This window comes from Rhineura floridana, chromosome 1, assembly GCF_030035675.1.
Source record: "Rhineura floridana isolate rRhiFlo1 chromosome 1, rRhiFlo1.hap2, whole genome shotgun sequence".
In the NCBI taxonomy this organism is placed as follows: domain Eukaryota; kingdom Metazoa; phylum Chordata; class Lepidosauria; order Squamata; family Rhineuridae; genus Rhineura; species Rhineura floridana.
This window is the reverse complement of record NC_084480.1, coordinates 317,751,446-317,768,258: the sequence shown is the minus strand read 5'-3', so window position 1 is coordinate 317,768,258 and position 16,813 is coordinate 317,751,446. Positions and strand designations below refer to the sequence as shown.

Genomic DNA, 16,813 nt, shown 5'->3' with positions numbered 1-16,813 from the left:
TCCTCAATCTTTTTTTTGTACCTATGTTAACCATGGTGTTTCCCCAAGACTGCTGACACCTGCCTCTTATGACTGTTTGGTCCTATTTTGGCTACAGGATATGATTTTTCATCAAAAAGAAACCTCTTGGAGAAGGGCCATAGCTCAGTGGCCGAGCACCTGTTCTGCATGCAGAAGGTCCCAGGTTCAATCCCTGGGGTTTTCAGGTAGGGCTGAGACAGACTCCCAGTCTGAAACCCTGGAAAGCCGCTGCCAGCCAGTGTAGACAATACTGAGCTCAATGGACCAGTGGTCTCACTTGGTATAAGGTAGCTTCCAAACCACTTCATTCTTTCACCTGATGCCTAACCAAGATAGATGCTCTAGGCAGCAGGGCCGGCAAAATACTGATTGGACCGATTGGGCCCAATCGGGCCCCGTGCTTAGCAGGGGGCCCGTGCTCATGGGGGAACTGCACCTTTTTTAACCCTCGAGTGGCAGTGCTTGTTTCCGTTTCTGCTGCTTCACGGAAATCGGCGTCCGCCATAAGGTTCCCAATCGGGCCCCGCATTTGCAAACGCCGGCCCTGCTAGGCAGCTACGGTTGCTGGGTGTCTGCTTTAATGCTCGGCTTCCAGAAGTTGTGTACTGTACACTGTGTACTGTGTTGTGTACACTGTGTACTGATCGATCACACATCTTTGCATGGCTGTACGCTTCAGTGGAGAAATTAACACCCTCCCTTTTACAGAGATAAAACCCAAACTGAAACATCATGGGCTCCTGGGACACGTATGTCATCGATTACAGACGTTTTCTATGTAGAAATAGCCAATTAGGGACACATTGAACTAAATTCAGTGGAGGGGGAGGGGCAGGAAGCTTTATTCTCATCCTGACTGGGCCTTCATGATGGAAATGGGGAAACACTCACCTCAAAATCTAGTTCTGCATACCGGGATTTCCGTCTCTGGGGATTGAAAGAGAAAGACAGATTACAAATGCTTGACCATGGACTGACCACATCCCAATGAAATTGTGTACATTGTCTCCCTGTGGTATTCCTCACAGGCATCTTTGCACAGAGGAAGCGCCACGCAAAGAGGCGCTCCATGGAAATCTTTGCAGCGATGACAACAATTGCGGCGGCAGTGTTGAGCTTCAGCTGCTGCAGCCGTGGTAGGTCACTGCACCGTCTGGGTCATGATTCTGCTTCTCCATGTACATGTGCACTCTCACTGGACAGAAGGCATACAGTCCCTGGTCCCAGGTGGTAGATATTGGGGTTGGGGTATCTTGTTCTTGGAAACAGGCAGAAAAATGTCTTGAACCAGCCCTGCTTGCTCCATTCCTTCTCTTAATGCTCTTATCCTCAGGGAGGATCTGAGGGAGATGGATGGATCTTGGCGGGTCTTGACACTACAGCGTGGGTAGGAAACCCAGGATCCATAGGTGCCCCCCTCCCAGGTAGGGAGGAAAGGGTCTGTCAGTTTCGGTTCTCTGTTTCTCATTTTTCTAATCTCAGATTTGGTTCTCCACATTTCTGCATCAATTTGCATTTTTTTTTTTTAAAAAAAACCCCTCATTAAAATTCTTCAGCATTTTAGTGTGAATTCCTCCTAATAAACACATTTTTGTATGCAGTTTTGACTAATTTACTCATTTTTGCAAGCAATTTCTCCTGAAGCATTTTAGTACGTCATTTTCACTAATATGTTCATTTTTTCTTGCATGTCCCCCCCCCCCCACTATGTGCATCTTTGTAAAGATTGTTCGGCTAGAGAACTCAATTGCAGACTTCGGAGAGAAGTGTGAATTTTGAAGGATGGTTGCAGTTCTCATATTGCTTCGGAAAGTGGGAATTTGATAGATTTGGCTTTGAATGTGAACTGTTCTAATTTCTTCCCCACCGCTACCTCTGGGACCCTGTATTTGGCTGTTGGGACACTCCCTATGTAACTGTCCCTCTCCAGCCCCCACTTTTTGACCTCTTTGAGTGCTTTTGCCTATTTGGAATGTTCTCTTGGACTGGGATAATGCCTCTTGCTTGCCTATGGCCCTACCCACCAATGGAAGCTCTTCCCCTCGAGGTTGCCCCATGAGGCAATGCAGTCCTTGGGCTGAAAATGGTTCCCCAACTCTGCTTTAGGAAGAAGCATTTTAGAGCTGGGGAAGAGATGGTAAAGAAAGTGCAAGATATTTTTCCATTCTCCCTCCCCCACCATTTTGCATGCATATGAAGATGCCTTTTATTTGCTTATTTATTTGTTTATATATCTCATCTTAAGAAACATCTTTTTTTAAAATAAAAATAAAAATTAAACAGCAATTCCAGCACAGACACAGACTGGGATAAGGTCTCTACTTAAAAGGCTTGTTGTTTATCAAAGTCAGGCCTCCCTCACTAGCCCATTATTGCTAACGTTGACTGAGAGTGACCCTCTGAGGTGTCATGAGAAGAACTTTGCTGGATTTGGCCAAAGGGCCCTCTAGTCTAGCATTCTGCTCGTACATGTAGGGTCCAAATCCTACTGCCTCCTCCCCTATCGACCAAATTGAGCTAGCCGCTTGGTGGTATGGGGCCTTCTTGTGGTGCTGTTGACAGGCATGGCCTCTTATGTGATGACACAAGAAATGGCCTTCTCTGTGCTGACACTGAAGTAGTGGAACTCTCTTCCTTAGAGATACGGCGATCCCTCTCATGGAATGATTTTAGAAGGCAACTTAGAATAATAGAATCATAGAATAGTAGAGTTGGAAGGGGCCTATAAGGCCATCAAGTCCAACCCCCTGCTCAACGCAGGAATCCAAATCAAAGCATTCCCGACAGATGGCTGTCCAGCTGCCTCTTGAATGCCTCCAGTGTCGGAGAGCCCACCACCTCTCTAGGTCATTGGTTCCATTGTCGTACAGCTCTAACAGTTAGGAATTTTTTCCTGATGTCCAGTCGAAATCTGGCTCCCTGCAACTTGAGCCCATTATTCCGTGTCCTTCACTTTGGGACGATCGAGAAGAGATCCCGGCTCTCCTCTGTGTGACAACCTTTCATGTACTTGAAGAGTGCTATCATATCTCCTCTGAGTCTTCTCTTCTCCAGGCTAAACATGCCCAGTTCTTTGAGTCTCTCCTCATAGGGCTTTGTTTCCAGTCCCCTGATCATCCTTGTTGCCCTCCTCTGAACCTGTTCCACTTAAAACACGTATTTTCACACTGACATTTGGGTGAGGTCTGTAGGCGGGACGTGCTTATAAACCACTGCTGAACTGTTTCAATGGCTGAATTGCTTTAACACATGCTGTTTTTATGATATTGGGGCACCACTCTGGGATCCCTCAGGATGAGGGTCTGACTTAGTATAAAGCAGCTTCCTGTATGAATTTGCGCAATAAGTGCCCACTTGACCAGTCTGCGGAGCTGGCACTTACAAGTGCTACGTAGTATGTACCCTGTAACGCTCAGGAGTTGATCTTTCAGCTTGGCAGCACCTGTGCCTTGGAACTCCCTGCCTATTAACATCAGGCACGCTATACAGTTTTGGACAGCAGAGGGTGGTCCATTACGTGGAGGGGGCATTGCCCCGCCAGCCTCAGTCTGCTTTCTACCTGCCTGCCTTCTTATTTACACCATTCCAACGGGCGGCATTGCCTTGAAGCTTTGTCCTCTTTAGTCTGATCGTTGCCTGCGTAGAAATAATCAGGGAGGAGGATGGGTCAAGACTAGAATTACTTTGGCTCTGCCTCTCATTAATTCTGGCTGCACTTTCTGTTGGCCTCCCTGCCTTCTGCACCACCAGTCCCAAGGGGTACCAGCCTCTACTGGTTTTAGACACTTGTTTGTTTGTTTTCTAATTTCAGCACGCATCTCCAGATTCACATAAATGTCTGCTTTTAACTTTTGCTGATTTTAACTGTGTAATGGTGATAATTCTTTTATTTGTTTATGTACACCCCTTAGAGTGACTTTTTGATTAAATTTTCCTAAATAAATAAAATAGATAAGAATAAATGATTGTACATCACAAAATATTTTAAAGTCTGTTTTTATGATGTTTTAGTGTTTTTAGCGCTTTTGTTTGCCGCCCTGGGCTCCTACTGGGAGGAAGGGCGGGATATAAATCTAACAAACAAACAAACAATAATAATAATATCTGATCTTCAACTGGCAGCCCTTCAAATGTTATCTAAGGACCTCTCTCAGTAATTAACACCGCATATTATGAATGCAGAGTGCTTCTGAACTGTTTTCTTTGCCACTTTCCACGTTATCTTTCCTGCCCTGCCTTTCAAACGTTTTGGAGTGACCTTCATAGCACTATGCTATTTTATCCCAACAAGAATCTTTTTTTATCACAAGTCTTCCATATGAGCATAGGGAATAGTTCAGAAAACCAAGGGGCTGTTGGTACCTATCATACCTTCTTGGCAATAACATAAAGAGACCTGCTGAATCAGGCCAATGGGGGCCCATCTAGTCCAGCATCCAGTTCTCACAGTGGCCAACCAAATACCCCAGAGGACCTGAGTGCAAGAGCACTGTCCCCTTTTGTGCTCTCCAGCAAGTGGCATTGAGAGTCATGCTGCCTCTGATCCTAAACTTAAAGCCCTAATTAAAAAGGAGAAAGGGAGAAGGAAATGCACACAGGCTGTCTGTGTGCGTCTCCTTCTCCTCTCTTTGCTGCCAGGGCACCACCCCAGGGCACCACTCTGGATGGGCCCAATCTGATCTGGGGCTGCCTCAACCCACTCTGGCCAAATCCCGGATTTCCCACCATTCAGCTTCATTGGAGGACCCCAGGTTCTAGTATTATGAAAGAGGGAAGTAAAATGTCTTCCTCTCCACTCCATGCATAATTTTCTACACCACTATTTCATCCCTCACCCCATTATCCCTTAGTCCAGGAAGCTGCATGCAAAGTTTGTGCACTACCACTGAGCCACGTACCTCAAGAGAACTCATGGAAAGGGTGGAGACTGTCTCACTCTTGAATACCATTCCAGAATTGCTAGACTCGCCCGTGTCACACAAGCTGTTCGGCATCAGTGAGTCACCAGATTTGTTGGCCAGCAGAGGAGAGAGGTGTTGTTGCTGCTGTTGCTGCAACACTGGGGAAGCTTGAACCTCCCCACAGCTCATCACCACAGGCTCCCTTGGAGGGCTCTTGACAACAAAACCTGGGTCAGTGGCCATGTTGAGGTGGATGAGCCTCGTCTGTGGCATCTGGTCAATGCTGATGCTGTACTTTGTATCATCCTTGGGTGGCGGTGGAGGTGGAGGTGGTTTGGGCCGCAAAGTGGCCGTGTTGGTGGGCAGGATGACATAGCTGGTATCTATGGCTTGATCCTGTGCCCGGGAGAGCTCGGAGTCCAGCTTTTTGAAGATGTCCCCATCGCAGATGTAGATGGATTTGGGAGGCTGGCTCTTGTCCTTCTTCAAAGTGAGGGTGTGGTTGCTGAAGTCATTGAGGTTGATGGCCCCTAGGTAGTGTGGGGAGCCTTGGAGGTGCATCTTGGAGACATTGGCTGGAAGACTGTTAAAGTTTGATGAACCCTTCTGGTGGTTCAGCTTCAGCTTCTCTTCATCATGCAGTGACGGGCGCTTCAGAGTCCCCGTGATGGTCATAGTGCGGCAAGTGCTGATGTCTTTGTTTAGCACTAACGAGTCAGGGTGAAAGAGGCACATTATCAGCAACTGATGAAACTTGTTATGTTATGTTACACAGCAACAGAAATGACTCTCACCACCATCACACCACCTAGACATGTCCACTCCACTTTCCAGAACAGAGGCTCCTAAAGGGATTATGACTTTGCTTTTGTTCTGTACCCCATGTTGCTAGTGAAATTTCTACCCCATTCTTGTTCCCGAATTAGTGGTTATGCTTGCAACAACTGCTGAGTGGTGGATTTTTTTTGCCTCCTATTTATTAATTCTTTGTATGAAAACCATGGAGGGAAGAACAAATGGCCTACTTCTAATTTGCCTGATTATGTTTAAAATTAATCTCATATTCCACGAGCCTCTCAGGTGGGATTGCACATTTCAATAAATAAATAATAATTTCTGTATTATCTTGGGATCCTATATATAATCCAGTGAGTTTGATTTATGATACAAATATTGTACTTCCACTGGTATGGACTTATAATCTAGTTACCTATATTCATTTTAAAAGTTGTATTGAGTTTTAATCTGCTTTAATGATAATTATTTTGTGTAGGTATGTTTTAATAGTTTTGTGGATTTTAGCTGCGTTTTATCTACAATTTTATTATGTACGCTGCTTAGAGGGCTTTGTGATTAAGAAAGTAATAAATCACTCTAAATAAGTAAATAATTTAATTTTAGTTGGCAGTGGGAGAACAGCAGTACATTATCTGGATGTACAAATTCTTGCACATATTGCAAAGAGAGAGAGAAAATAGATTTGGTTGGATGTACAACATTTTGCACCATCTACAATTTGTGTAAAAGACACATGGTGAAACTGACATCTTTCTCACACACACACACACACAGAGAGAGAGAGAGAGAGAGAGAGAGAGAGAGAGAGTCCAGCATTGAAGCACATCTGCGCAGGGTGTGAAACTGAAAGGGGTTTCCAGGCCTGCTCTTCCCTTCCTTAGCACACGTCTATTTTTATTTATTTATTTATTAAATTATTTATAAGCTGCTCTTTTCATAAATGTATGTCAAGGTGGCATTACTGCATACAAAAATGTGATAGATTTTTTTTAAAAAAAACCCAATAAAAACATTGTTAATACTAATAATAAAAGCATCCAGAAGTACTGAAAAAGAAAATTCATATTAAAAAGCCTATTTAAAAAGTTCAGTTTTCAGGAGGCTCCCGAAAGAAAGAAGGGATGGTTCCTGCCAAACCTCTATTGGAGGGATTCGACAGGGCGGGCCTGCAAAAGCTCTGTCCCTGCTGGAGGCTAAGCAAACCCCAGGAGCATGAGGGACCACTAAGACTGCCTCATCAGAAAATCTCAACGGTTGAGATGGAACTTCTACTTGCACTGTAAAAATCAGCTGCCTGTGGGGCTGGCAAATACGAGTCCTTACACTGCAGAGGTAAAGCTGACATGGGGATCTACAATGACGGCGGTTATCCCAAGAAATTCATTCAAGAGGTGTATGTATGTCTGTGTGCTAGCATTGTGAGACACCTGTCAGTTTCATCACTGGTCTCTGCCGTGAACTAGATAATGAACAATTAGCTCTTCACATTCCATAGTCCGTGGCTGGATGTGCAAGTTATTACACATGCACAATAAAAAGAAAAACTCAGCTTTTCCAGGAAAACACATGCATGCGCAGAAGGCATTCGGAAACTCCACAGATAACTAAGAGATTTGGGGGAGTTTCCATAGACATCTGCTGGCGCAGAACAATGGAGAAGTCTGCCAAAAGGAAGTGTGAAGTTCCACACCCCGTTAAAATTCTTTTCATGACACTGTGCCTCACACCTGATGAAGGCTTGAGCAGGTGCAACGTGAACGTTGCTCTGACTTTGCAGTCTTCAACTTTGGCAGCTGATTGAGTGGGGGAAATGCTGGCTGGCCTGGCCACCTTCACCCCACTTGTCTTGAATCCTGGCTGGCCTGGCCACCTTCACCCCACTTGTCTTGAATCCTGGCTTGCACCATCTAGCTTGACAGAGCTGGTTTAAGTTGGAAACTCCAGTGCTTCTGTGTATAATAAAAAGTGAATGAGCTGCATGGCTGAATAGGGTCGTGCTCAGATCAGACCAATTGAAAGCAGTGAGTCTAAGTTGTCTATTAACTTCAGTGGGTCTACTCTGAGTAAGACTGGCATTGAAGAAAACTCTATGTCTAGAGGTTTTGTTTGGGCTCTGAGTCCCAAGGGATGTCTTTTGGGGACTGATGTCTGGGCTTGGGCATAATCCTCAATGCAATGCATCCTTTTGTCTCCTGGTGAGGGTGGCTTCCTTTTTAGAGATTAGTTATATAGAATATCCTCAGGATGCTCTGACAGCAAAAGAGGAAAAGCTTCTGCTTCACAGAAAAAGAAAGGGCCCTGTCCTGAAGGAGGTGGAGAACACGGTCATCACACACACACACACACACATGTGCAGCCCATGTATAAGTAAACTACCTTTTGCTACTGCTCAGCTAACTGAGCAGCGGGGGGGGGAGAAGCCACTGTATGCTTGTATTATCAGCTGCAGTATGATGGAACCATGTCATACTTACCTAGCATTTCAGTGGAGCAGTTGTTTTAGCCATATTCCCCTGGAGAACAGGGGGGAATAAAATAAGGGCTTTCTGGCATCATTAAAATAATGCATGACTAGGGATGGAACATTATGTTGTACCTGGGCAGTTGTGATGTCTTGTAAAACACAGCAGCAGGTTGTTGGCTTTTAATTGGTTCAGAATGGTGCCTTCTGACAGTATTTAAGCTAACTATTTGTCCTAGCACAAGGATGAGCACTAGTGCAAGGGGATTTTCCCCCTCTTCCCCCCCCCTGTGCACATCCTGCGCCATCCCCATATCTGCTCTGGAGGGCTGGGGGAAACACCAGAACAGATTTAGAGGGCATGCAGAAGGAGGAGAGGGGGATACCTTGAATACAACCCTTGGTCTTGATAAGACAACACAATCTTAGGGGCAAGCACACAAAAACTATAACCAAAGCAAAGTGTAAGACACATTTCCCCAAGCTGGCACCCTCCAGATGTTTTATATCACATTTCCCATCAGCTTCAGCCAGCACACTAGTTTGGGCTGATTGGAGTTATAGTCCAAAACATGTGGAGGGCACCAGCTTGGAGAAGGCTGCTCTAAGACATCTTGACATACTGGGTTATGACAAATTCAGAGCTAGCCATTTGGGTAAGAAGACAGTGGTATTCACATCATAGTACTAGACTGATATCCTTAGCAATTGATACAATCTGACCCGCTGACTATGATATCCAATGGAGAATAAAAATGAAGCTTCCAGATCTCTCAGATTTTAGTTCTACCTCTTCACCCTGGCCTTTGACACCTGAGATAAACATTTTCAGTACCCAACCTATTCATGTTTTTAAATTATTTTTAATAATCAATTTTATATTGTTGTAGTAACCCACCCTAGGATGAAGGGTGGGTAAGAAATCAAACTACTACTACTGCTGCTGCTGCTGCTACTGCTACTACTGCTACTACTACCACTGCTACTACTACCACTGCTACTACTAATAATAATCTGTATAGACTCCGTGTTTTCTATGGAACAGTAGAACTTTTGCCAGGAAAAATGGAGACATCGTGTTTAGCAAATCTTTCATTTTGCTAACATCACCCATGCATTTTGGGTGAAGACAACTGAAGAGATGCTTCCGAGGATGTGTGTGTTGATGATGCTGGCACTATCTTAGCTAAATCGAATGACTGCATTGCTTACTAGAGGACCACCAGAGCTGGGAATCTACTCCAGCTTCTGAAGGGTCCAAGGGAAACTACTCCTGGACTGAAATCACCTTTGATTAATGTTCTCTCTGCAGAGAAGGGTCAGACGGAAGACAAAGAAGAGGATCCTACCACCAGACACACCTGAAGTTGTTAAAACAGTTTATTTGATGGATTATCTTTTGTTTCCATGGGCTGGGAATCCCATCAGAAACATAGCCACATACTTTTTTGATCAGTAAAACAGGTTATTTTGAGTGCAATTTGAACTCCACATCTCTGTACACTCAAGAAAATGGCAATTCCATGGTTTAAAGCAGGATGGGGAACCCATGGTCCTCCCATTGTTGTTGAACTACAACTCCCATCATTCTTCATCATTGCTCATGCTAGCTGGGGCTGATAGGAGTTGGAGGGGTCCAACAACATCTGGAACACCAGAGGTTCCCCACCCCCTGGTTTAAAGACTGAAAAGGGGACACCAGAGCCATCACTCGCTACACTGGAGGACGGTTATATCACTCAAATATTGCAAGACAAAAGAGCATGTGCAGTGCAAAGACAATCTATGGATGAGGAGAAGTTTGAACAGTAGCCCAACTCATTTGGGACCACTGGTAGTCCACAGCTTAGAGCAAAACATACTGTTAAAGATAACCCTTCTCACCCAACTTCAAGCCTTCAAATCTAAATACACAAAATCCATGATAATGGGTTATCTACAGCCTGAAATACATGAGTAAATTTTGTCACTGCACTAGGTGACAAAATGTCTGCACTGTGCTCATTTCAAAAGCTTCCTTTTTGCTGGACAATGATAAAACAATGTTAAAAGGGGGGAAAAGGACAATTCCAGGTTACTCTCCTGCTGGATACATGGGATAATTTCCAGGCATCAATGGCTCCTTATTGAACATGCTGCTCAATGCAGATCAGTGGCAGAGGGACAACCACCCTTCATTTTTGTCAAAGTTGAGGGTCCTGGTGTTTTTAATCATGTTGAGATTGCTCTGCTATGATTGAATTCTTCTCTTATGAGAGACAAATCTTGAAGAGTTTTCATAACTGGTGTGTGTGTGTTGGGGGGAAGGGAGGGAGGGTAAAAACAACCACACCATGTTGCTTACTATTATTTTATGTAATGCTGCTGATTTAAAACAAAACCTTAAAGGAATCTGGAATGAGCCCATTTCTGCAGCTCTAAAGATCTGGTTTGGAAAGTGGAATCAGAGGGTCAGTTATTGAAAACATTATTTATTTATTTGTTTGCTTGTTTATTGCATCTGTATACCGTCCCATAGCTGAAGCTTTCTGGAAGGTTTACAACAATTAAAAACATTAAAAAACAAATATACAAATTTAAAAACACATTTTTTTTTAATTAAAAAAAAAGCAATTTAAAAACACATGCTAAAATGCCTGGGATTATGTGGGCAAACCTGTTTAGCTGGCCTCTGTGACAACAGGATGTTGGACTAGAAGGGCCACTGGCCTGATCCAGCAGGCTCTTCTCATGTTCTTCACGGTAACCCATCACTGATTTTCAGTGAGGGATGAGGAATGGAGTCAATGCATTTATGATTTGTCTGGGGTAGAAATTCAAAACTGCATTCTTCCCAAACATCCCTGGGCATTGTTATTAGAGTGATCTCTTATAGCAGTTTTCTGTACCCTTGAACAATTATGGTTTCTAGAATTCTTTGACAGGGGGCTGTACGACTGTGACGCCAGTTTCAAGATGGGTTTAAATTGGTTGTGCGCTCATGCCCTGGAAACCTGAACTAGATCATGCCTGCTTGGAAGTGAGCTTCACAGTGTCCAACGGGATTAGTTCTGAAAAAAAGGTACATTTGGGATCACAGTCATGATACATCCCAGTACTATGAATCAGAAGTCCCACTTGGTTCAGTGGAGCTTATTCCAAAGCAAATGAGCATAGGATTGCAGCCTTACAGTGTAATCCTTAGCATCAGAACCCCTCTGTGTTCAATGGGACTTATTTGTTCTGGTAAATGTGCTATAGGATTGCATCCTTATTCAAGTTGCAAATCCCGCTTCCCATGATGAATTTCATGGCAAGTGAAAGACCAACCGGGTTCTGTCCATTGGCCAGAAAAGGAGCAGCTTTCCCTTTCAGAAAGATCACTCAGTTCCACCTGCCAGTTGCCCTGTGATCACAGAGCTCAAGAGAGGAACACTCTGGCCTCTGCTACCAGCCAGGAGACCAAGTGCCACTGGGGGGGCAGCACCTCCTGTCTCCGGGGAGGGGGAACATGATGGCAAGGGGAAGACCTTCTGTCACATGTGAAAGAAAGCAGCTTCTCCAGTGCTTGCTTTCCTCTCCTCTCCCCTCCCCATTCCCTTTTCCTTTTGTATCATGTTTGTTAGATTGCAAGCATTAGAGAAAGGCTGTCTTATCTTTAAATAACTGCACCGTGCTTAGAAAATATTAGCTGCTTTGTAAAGTATTAAATAACAGTTACTATAGGAAGATACCGGTGAAAATGGAGCATGCGTCCTCCTTTAATACCTGGCTTATGGATGCCTTTTGTTTGGTTAAAATCAGGTTGTTGGTGTCAAAAAAGATCAGAGAGGAAAAAAGAGACAGAGAAACAAAAAAGAGAGGGAGAGGGAAAAGAAGGTAAGGGAGGGAGAGGAGAGAAGACATCAGCAGACAGAGGAATATCACATTTGATCGAAGGGTGTCATATGGAGACAGAAAAAGAAGCAATGAACATTTGCCCATGGGCATGTCGGAACTGGCATAATTCACACTCCCTTTTGAAATTATGATGCTGAAAGGGAAGGATGATAAATAGTCCCCATTGAAGTAGGAGCGATGTGACGTGCCTCACTCTCCATCAGGCTGGCTCTTGTAGATGCGCATAGAGTCTGTTCACCAGAAAGCCACCTGTTTGTTAACAAAGACTCAAACTGTCTGGGCAAAAAGCACAGTGTGGATGGCCAGAGACTGATGCACCATGAAGCAAATTTGATGCGGGCTTTCCACTGGAAGGACAGACCTTTTAAGTCACCTCCAGATGAAGCCAATGTGTGGTCCTGAAGTGCTTCTTTGGGATGTGCTTGGTTCTGCAAGGAACAGCACTGAAGTCCACACCTTACCATTCCAGTGTGGAGTTTTTAAAAGGAGAAATCCAAACATTTCTTTTAAAGTTGTCGGATATCTGAGAACTTTGTTTACAAGTTGGTCAGAGGGCTGTTTCTCTGCCTTCACTCGATCATTTAAAATAGTAATTACAGTTGCCTATCATGAAGCTATGAAAGCAACCATGGTTTCTCCCAAGGCTTTCTCTTCTGTCCCTTCAGTCCCAGGGAAACTAGCGGCTACTACATTGCTTTCAACATGTGCAGCAGCAGGAATCCTACTCATAAGAGCCCTGCAGCTCAATCAGGCCAGTGGTCCATCTAGTTTAGCATCCTATTCTCAACATGGCCTACCAGATGCTCCAGTGGGAAGCCCACAAGTTGGTCCTGAGTGCAACAGCAACTCTCCCCATTTGTGATTCCCAGCAACTGGTATTCAGAGGCAGATTGCCTCCAACAATATGCTAGCAAGCCCTTCATAGGTGGCTGCAATTATTTTTTTGAAAACCACAGAAAACAGAGAGGCATCGCTTGGACCACCTTAGACAAGTAAGCAAGCTAGAAAATCTGGCAGTGTGCAGATTCCATAGAGGACCCCTGATGGGATCAGGTGAGTCCACTACAGAAACCAAGTTTCCTAGATTCCCCTCCCATCTTTCATCACTGATGCAGCATTCTCATTCTCTGCAGGCCAGACCAGTGTTTCAGTCTGCAAGAAGGCCTTCCCGTTTGCAAGGCTTAGAAGGGCCAGCAACGGTGATGTAGCCCACCCAGAGGATCTGAAATCTGATCATGGGAATAACTGAGTACAGGAACTGGGTTGAAGAACAGGGGAAAAGATGCTGATCTTTCCATCTGGCCACTTTGTGCTTTCAGATGCATCCTCCCAGTAGGAGCCCAATTAAGGATGGGATTTTCTGAAAAGCTTCATGTCAAGCTCATCTGCATGACTTTTTTTTTCTAATTCCCATTTTGCTTCTCAGTCTTGACGAGAAGCAACTCCCCCCCAAATTCTGCTAAAAACATGAACAAGTCTTGCATATTATATGCATTATTATACACATTATTATGCATATAATATTATACACATACACACTCCTGGTCTTCTACAGTACTCGGCACATGAACAGATATGTACAATAATGCACACAAGAGTATAAAACCTGTATGTATTAATATACCTGTAAAATTATCCTGCAGAAATATAGTACAGCATGGAACTTGACTCCTTGTTATGTATTATTAATATAATATACGTATTTTAATGTAGGTATGTGTATAAGTTTGCATATAATTGGACTTTTTTAAAAAAATAAATCCAAACAAAAAATGCACAAGAAATCATGGACATAAGTGAGCACTCGAAGCCAGCTCAGTTGGGTCAGTTCTGCCAAAATCCATGTATAAATCCATCTAAAATAGATTCCTCCTCCATCCTGACTTGCAATGCCCAGCAGGGAAGTTGCTGCCTTGACAAGCAATCAAACAACATCTATAATGGGATGCTGAGATGAGTGGATGGACAGATAGAAAGGATGGAGATGGATTGATAAAAGGTGTGAATGGAGGTAGGTGGCTGGCTGAGATAACTGAATCAAAGAGAGTAAGCATAATTCCACACATTACATCTTAAGCTTTACCTGGAAGATATTTCATATGTGCACATAAACATATAATAAATGGGAGCAGCAAATGGGTGCAAACGTGTACTCTCACTAGGGAGATGGAATTGGCTCCATCACCCTGTCAAGTAAGTGTACATCTGTTGGCAAACAAGAATTTGCTACAAGACACAGCAAGAAAGAGTGGGATAGAGGGAAAAGAGAAGAATAAAAGGAAAGGAAAAACAGAAACCCAAGAAGGAAAATACAAAGAAATTTTATAGAGGTGCAGACAGCAATAATTCTCAGCCTCAAAGAGATCCTGGTTTGGAAGATTGGAATTTTATGAAGGGTTTGAATGAGCTGGGGGGGGTGTTTTTGCTTGGAAGCAGGAAGGAGAATCTTTAACTCATCAAATCCAAAGGTCAAGGGTTATTTTTTTCCTTGGTGAGGCAGGGATCCTGGAGGAGAGCAGAGCATTTAAGGAAGGGTCGGTCTTGACAGAGTTATCAGTAGCATCAGGCACAGTGCTGGATCTATTGAAGTAGGGGTAGGTAGGGGAAGAGGCAGACAGCCCATGCACGTCTGCAGGGCTGGGATGGTGAATGCCCAAAGGCATGGGATTTGGAAACAGCAAAAGGGAAGTGGAGGAGACAGAGGATGGTGGAGGAACAACTTCACCCATCATCTCTCCAAGCACAGGGAAAGTCTGGAGGAAAGAATGGAATAGGAAGGGAGCTCTAAAGGGACTAAGTTAATACACACAACTTATTCATGTCTATTAACTTCAGTGGGTCTACTCCGAATAGGACTAGCACTGGATACAACCCTAAATCTGCCAGTTCAAACATTCATGGTGCTAATCAGTTCAGTCCCACTCAGAACAGACTCATTGAAATTAATGAACCTAAGTTAGTCGTGTGCATTAACTTCAATGGGTCTACTCTGTGTAGGACTAGAGTTGAATACCATTCCCAGTTCTTTCATGGTTATGTCAACATGAGTGGACCTTTGGGCAAGATGAATTGATTTTATGAGCCAGAGAAGATGAGCCCAAACCAGGACCAGCCATATCCCACGTCAACTCATTCTCTGAAATGTTTCCCAGGACATGGTTAGATTGCAGTTGGCACACATGAGGAAGTGCTCACAAGATGATTGATCCACTATACTCAAATCTCTCTCTCCCCCACTCCCCACAGTCAATTCATGCAGGCTTTATCATGTAGCAAAAATGGTTGCAGGCATCAGTGTTAGGGAGTGTCCAGCCAAGAGGACTCTGTAGGTTCCAGAGCAAAAACGTAGTGGGATGATTAATAATAATAATAATAATAATAAACAGAAGATAGACCTGCTATGCGCCAAACTAGGTATGATGCAGGCAGCCCTGTTTGTTCAAGTTTAAAGTTTAAAAAATTATGAAAAGGGGTACAGAAGGGAGGGCATCTGAATCTTCTACCCCCACCCACGCTTCATAATTTTCAGGCACTTTTTCTTTCAGCCCAGCTGTGAAAGTGTCTGAAGTAACAGGGAGGGTTCAGCTCTTGACCAATGTGAGCATCCCTTTTGATGTAGTAATTAGACCCTCCCACACCACCCTGGCTCTAGATTTGAATGAAGCAGTCAAGTGACTTAGTTAACATGGCTGCCACCATCATGTCCAGTTTGGGCTAAGGTCTCTTCTTTCTCTTGCCACAACTCTTCAAAAATCTGTCCAAGGGCAGTTGTGCTTGACTTCAGCCAAGCCCTACGAGTACAGGGGGGCAGCAGAAGGAGAGTTAGCATATAGGGAATGGGAGGAGCTGGGAGTTCTTTGAGGGCAGGGCGAGCAAGGAACAGCTCAGACACACAGACCGCAGGCAACACAATTTGATGCAAACAGAGAGTAAGGATATAGAAATAGATAGACATTGTAAAAAATAAAAGTCAAGTTCAATCCCCAAACCAGGTCACTTGTTGATTTCTCACCTGTGATGTGCTCACCTGATCTACAAGCCATATCCACATCCTTCTCAAAATCAGTCTGGAAGACAGAGAGAACAGGGGGAGGGGGTCAACAAGGTAATGGGGAGAGAGTGGGCATGAGGGGGCAAACAGCAGGGGAGCTCAAAGCTAACGTTTCCAGAACATTTCCAGAATTAGCAAGCAAACAGTCATTACAACAACACCCTCAAATGAATAAAAGGAGGACTGTTAAGAGATGAAGGTGTTAAGCATGGAAGAAATCATTGTAGGGATGCAATGGAAACCCAATAGGTTCAGTTCCTGATGCTGTATTTCCACAGGTGTAGGCAATTATGCCAAACCCTCCTCATGCCTGATCTGGTCTGATTTACTTTCTTTGGGGGTGGGTGGGCGAGATGGATAGCTGCTTGTGCATATTCTTGCACATGCCAGTTGGAGGAGATAAGTGGTGGCTGGACGTGGGAACTCTTATGCAAACTAGCTCAGGCTCTGAGAGTAATTCAAATATGCACCCCATTGAATGCAACAGAAAAGCAGCATCTCCATTCAGAAGCATTTTGAGATTTGCATTACAATTTAGGCTGATGATGAGGGGAAGGGCCATAGCTCAGTGGCAGAGCATCTGTCTTGCACGCAGGAGGTCCCAGGTTCAATCCCAAATAGCATCTCCAGGTACGTCTGGGACCCTGGGAGGGGGGGGGGCTGCTACCAGTCAGTGCAGACAACAGTACTAAGCTACGTGGA

At 44.2% G+C, this 16,813-nt stretch overlaps 1 protein-coding gene across 1 annotated transcript in view; it reads right to left on the bottom strand.

Moving 5' to 3' along the window:
* ADGRB1 (adhesion G protein-coupled receptor B1) overlaps nucleotides 1-16,813 on the bottom strand; it is a 132,906-nt gene that overhangs the window by 15,973 nt on the left and 100,120 nt on the right. Inside the window, exons 10-12 of the mRNA XM_061608037.1 lie at nucleotides 16,073-16,127; nucleotides 4,920-5,629; nucleotides 913-948 (exon numbers count right to left, since the gene is read on the bottom strand). Coding sequence (XP_061464021.1) covers nucleotides 913-948; nucleotides 4,920-5,629; nucleotides 16,073-16,127 — 801 coding nt within the window. The remainder of the gene's footprint in view (nucleotides 1-912; nucleotides 949-4,919; nucleotides 5,630-16,072; nucleotides 16,128-16,813) is intronic.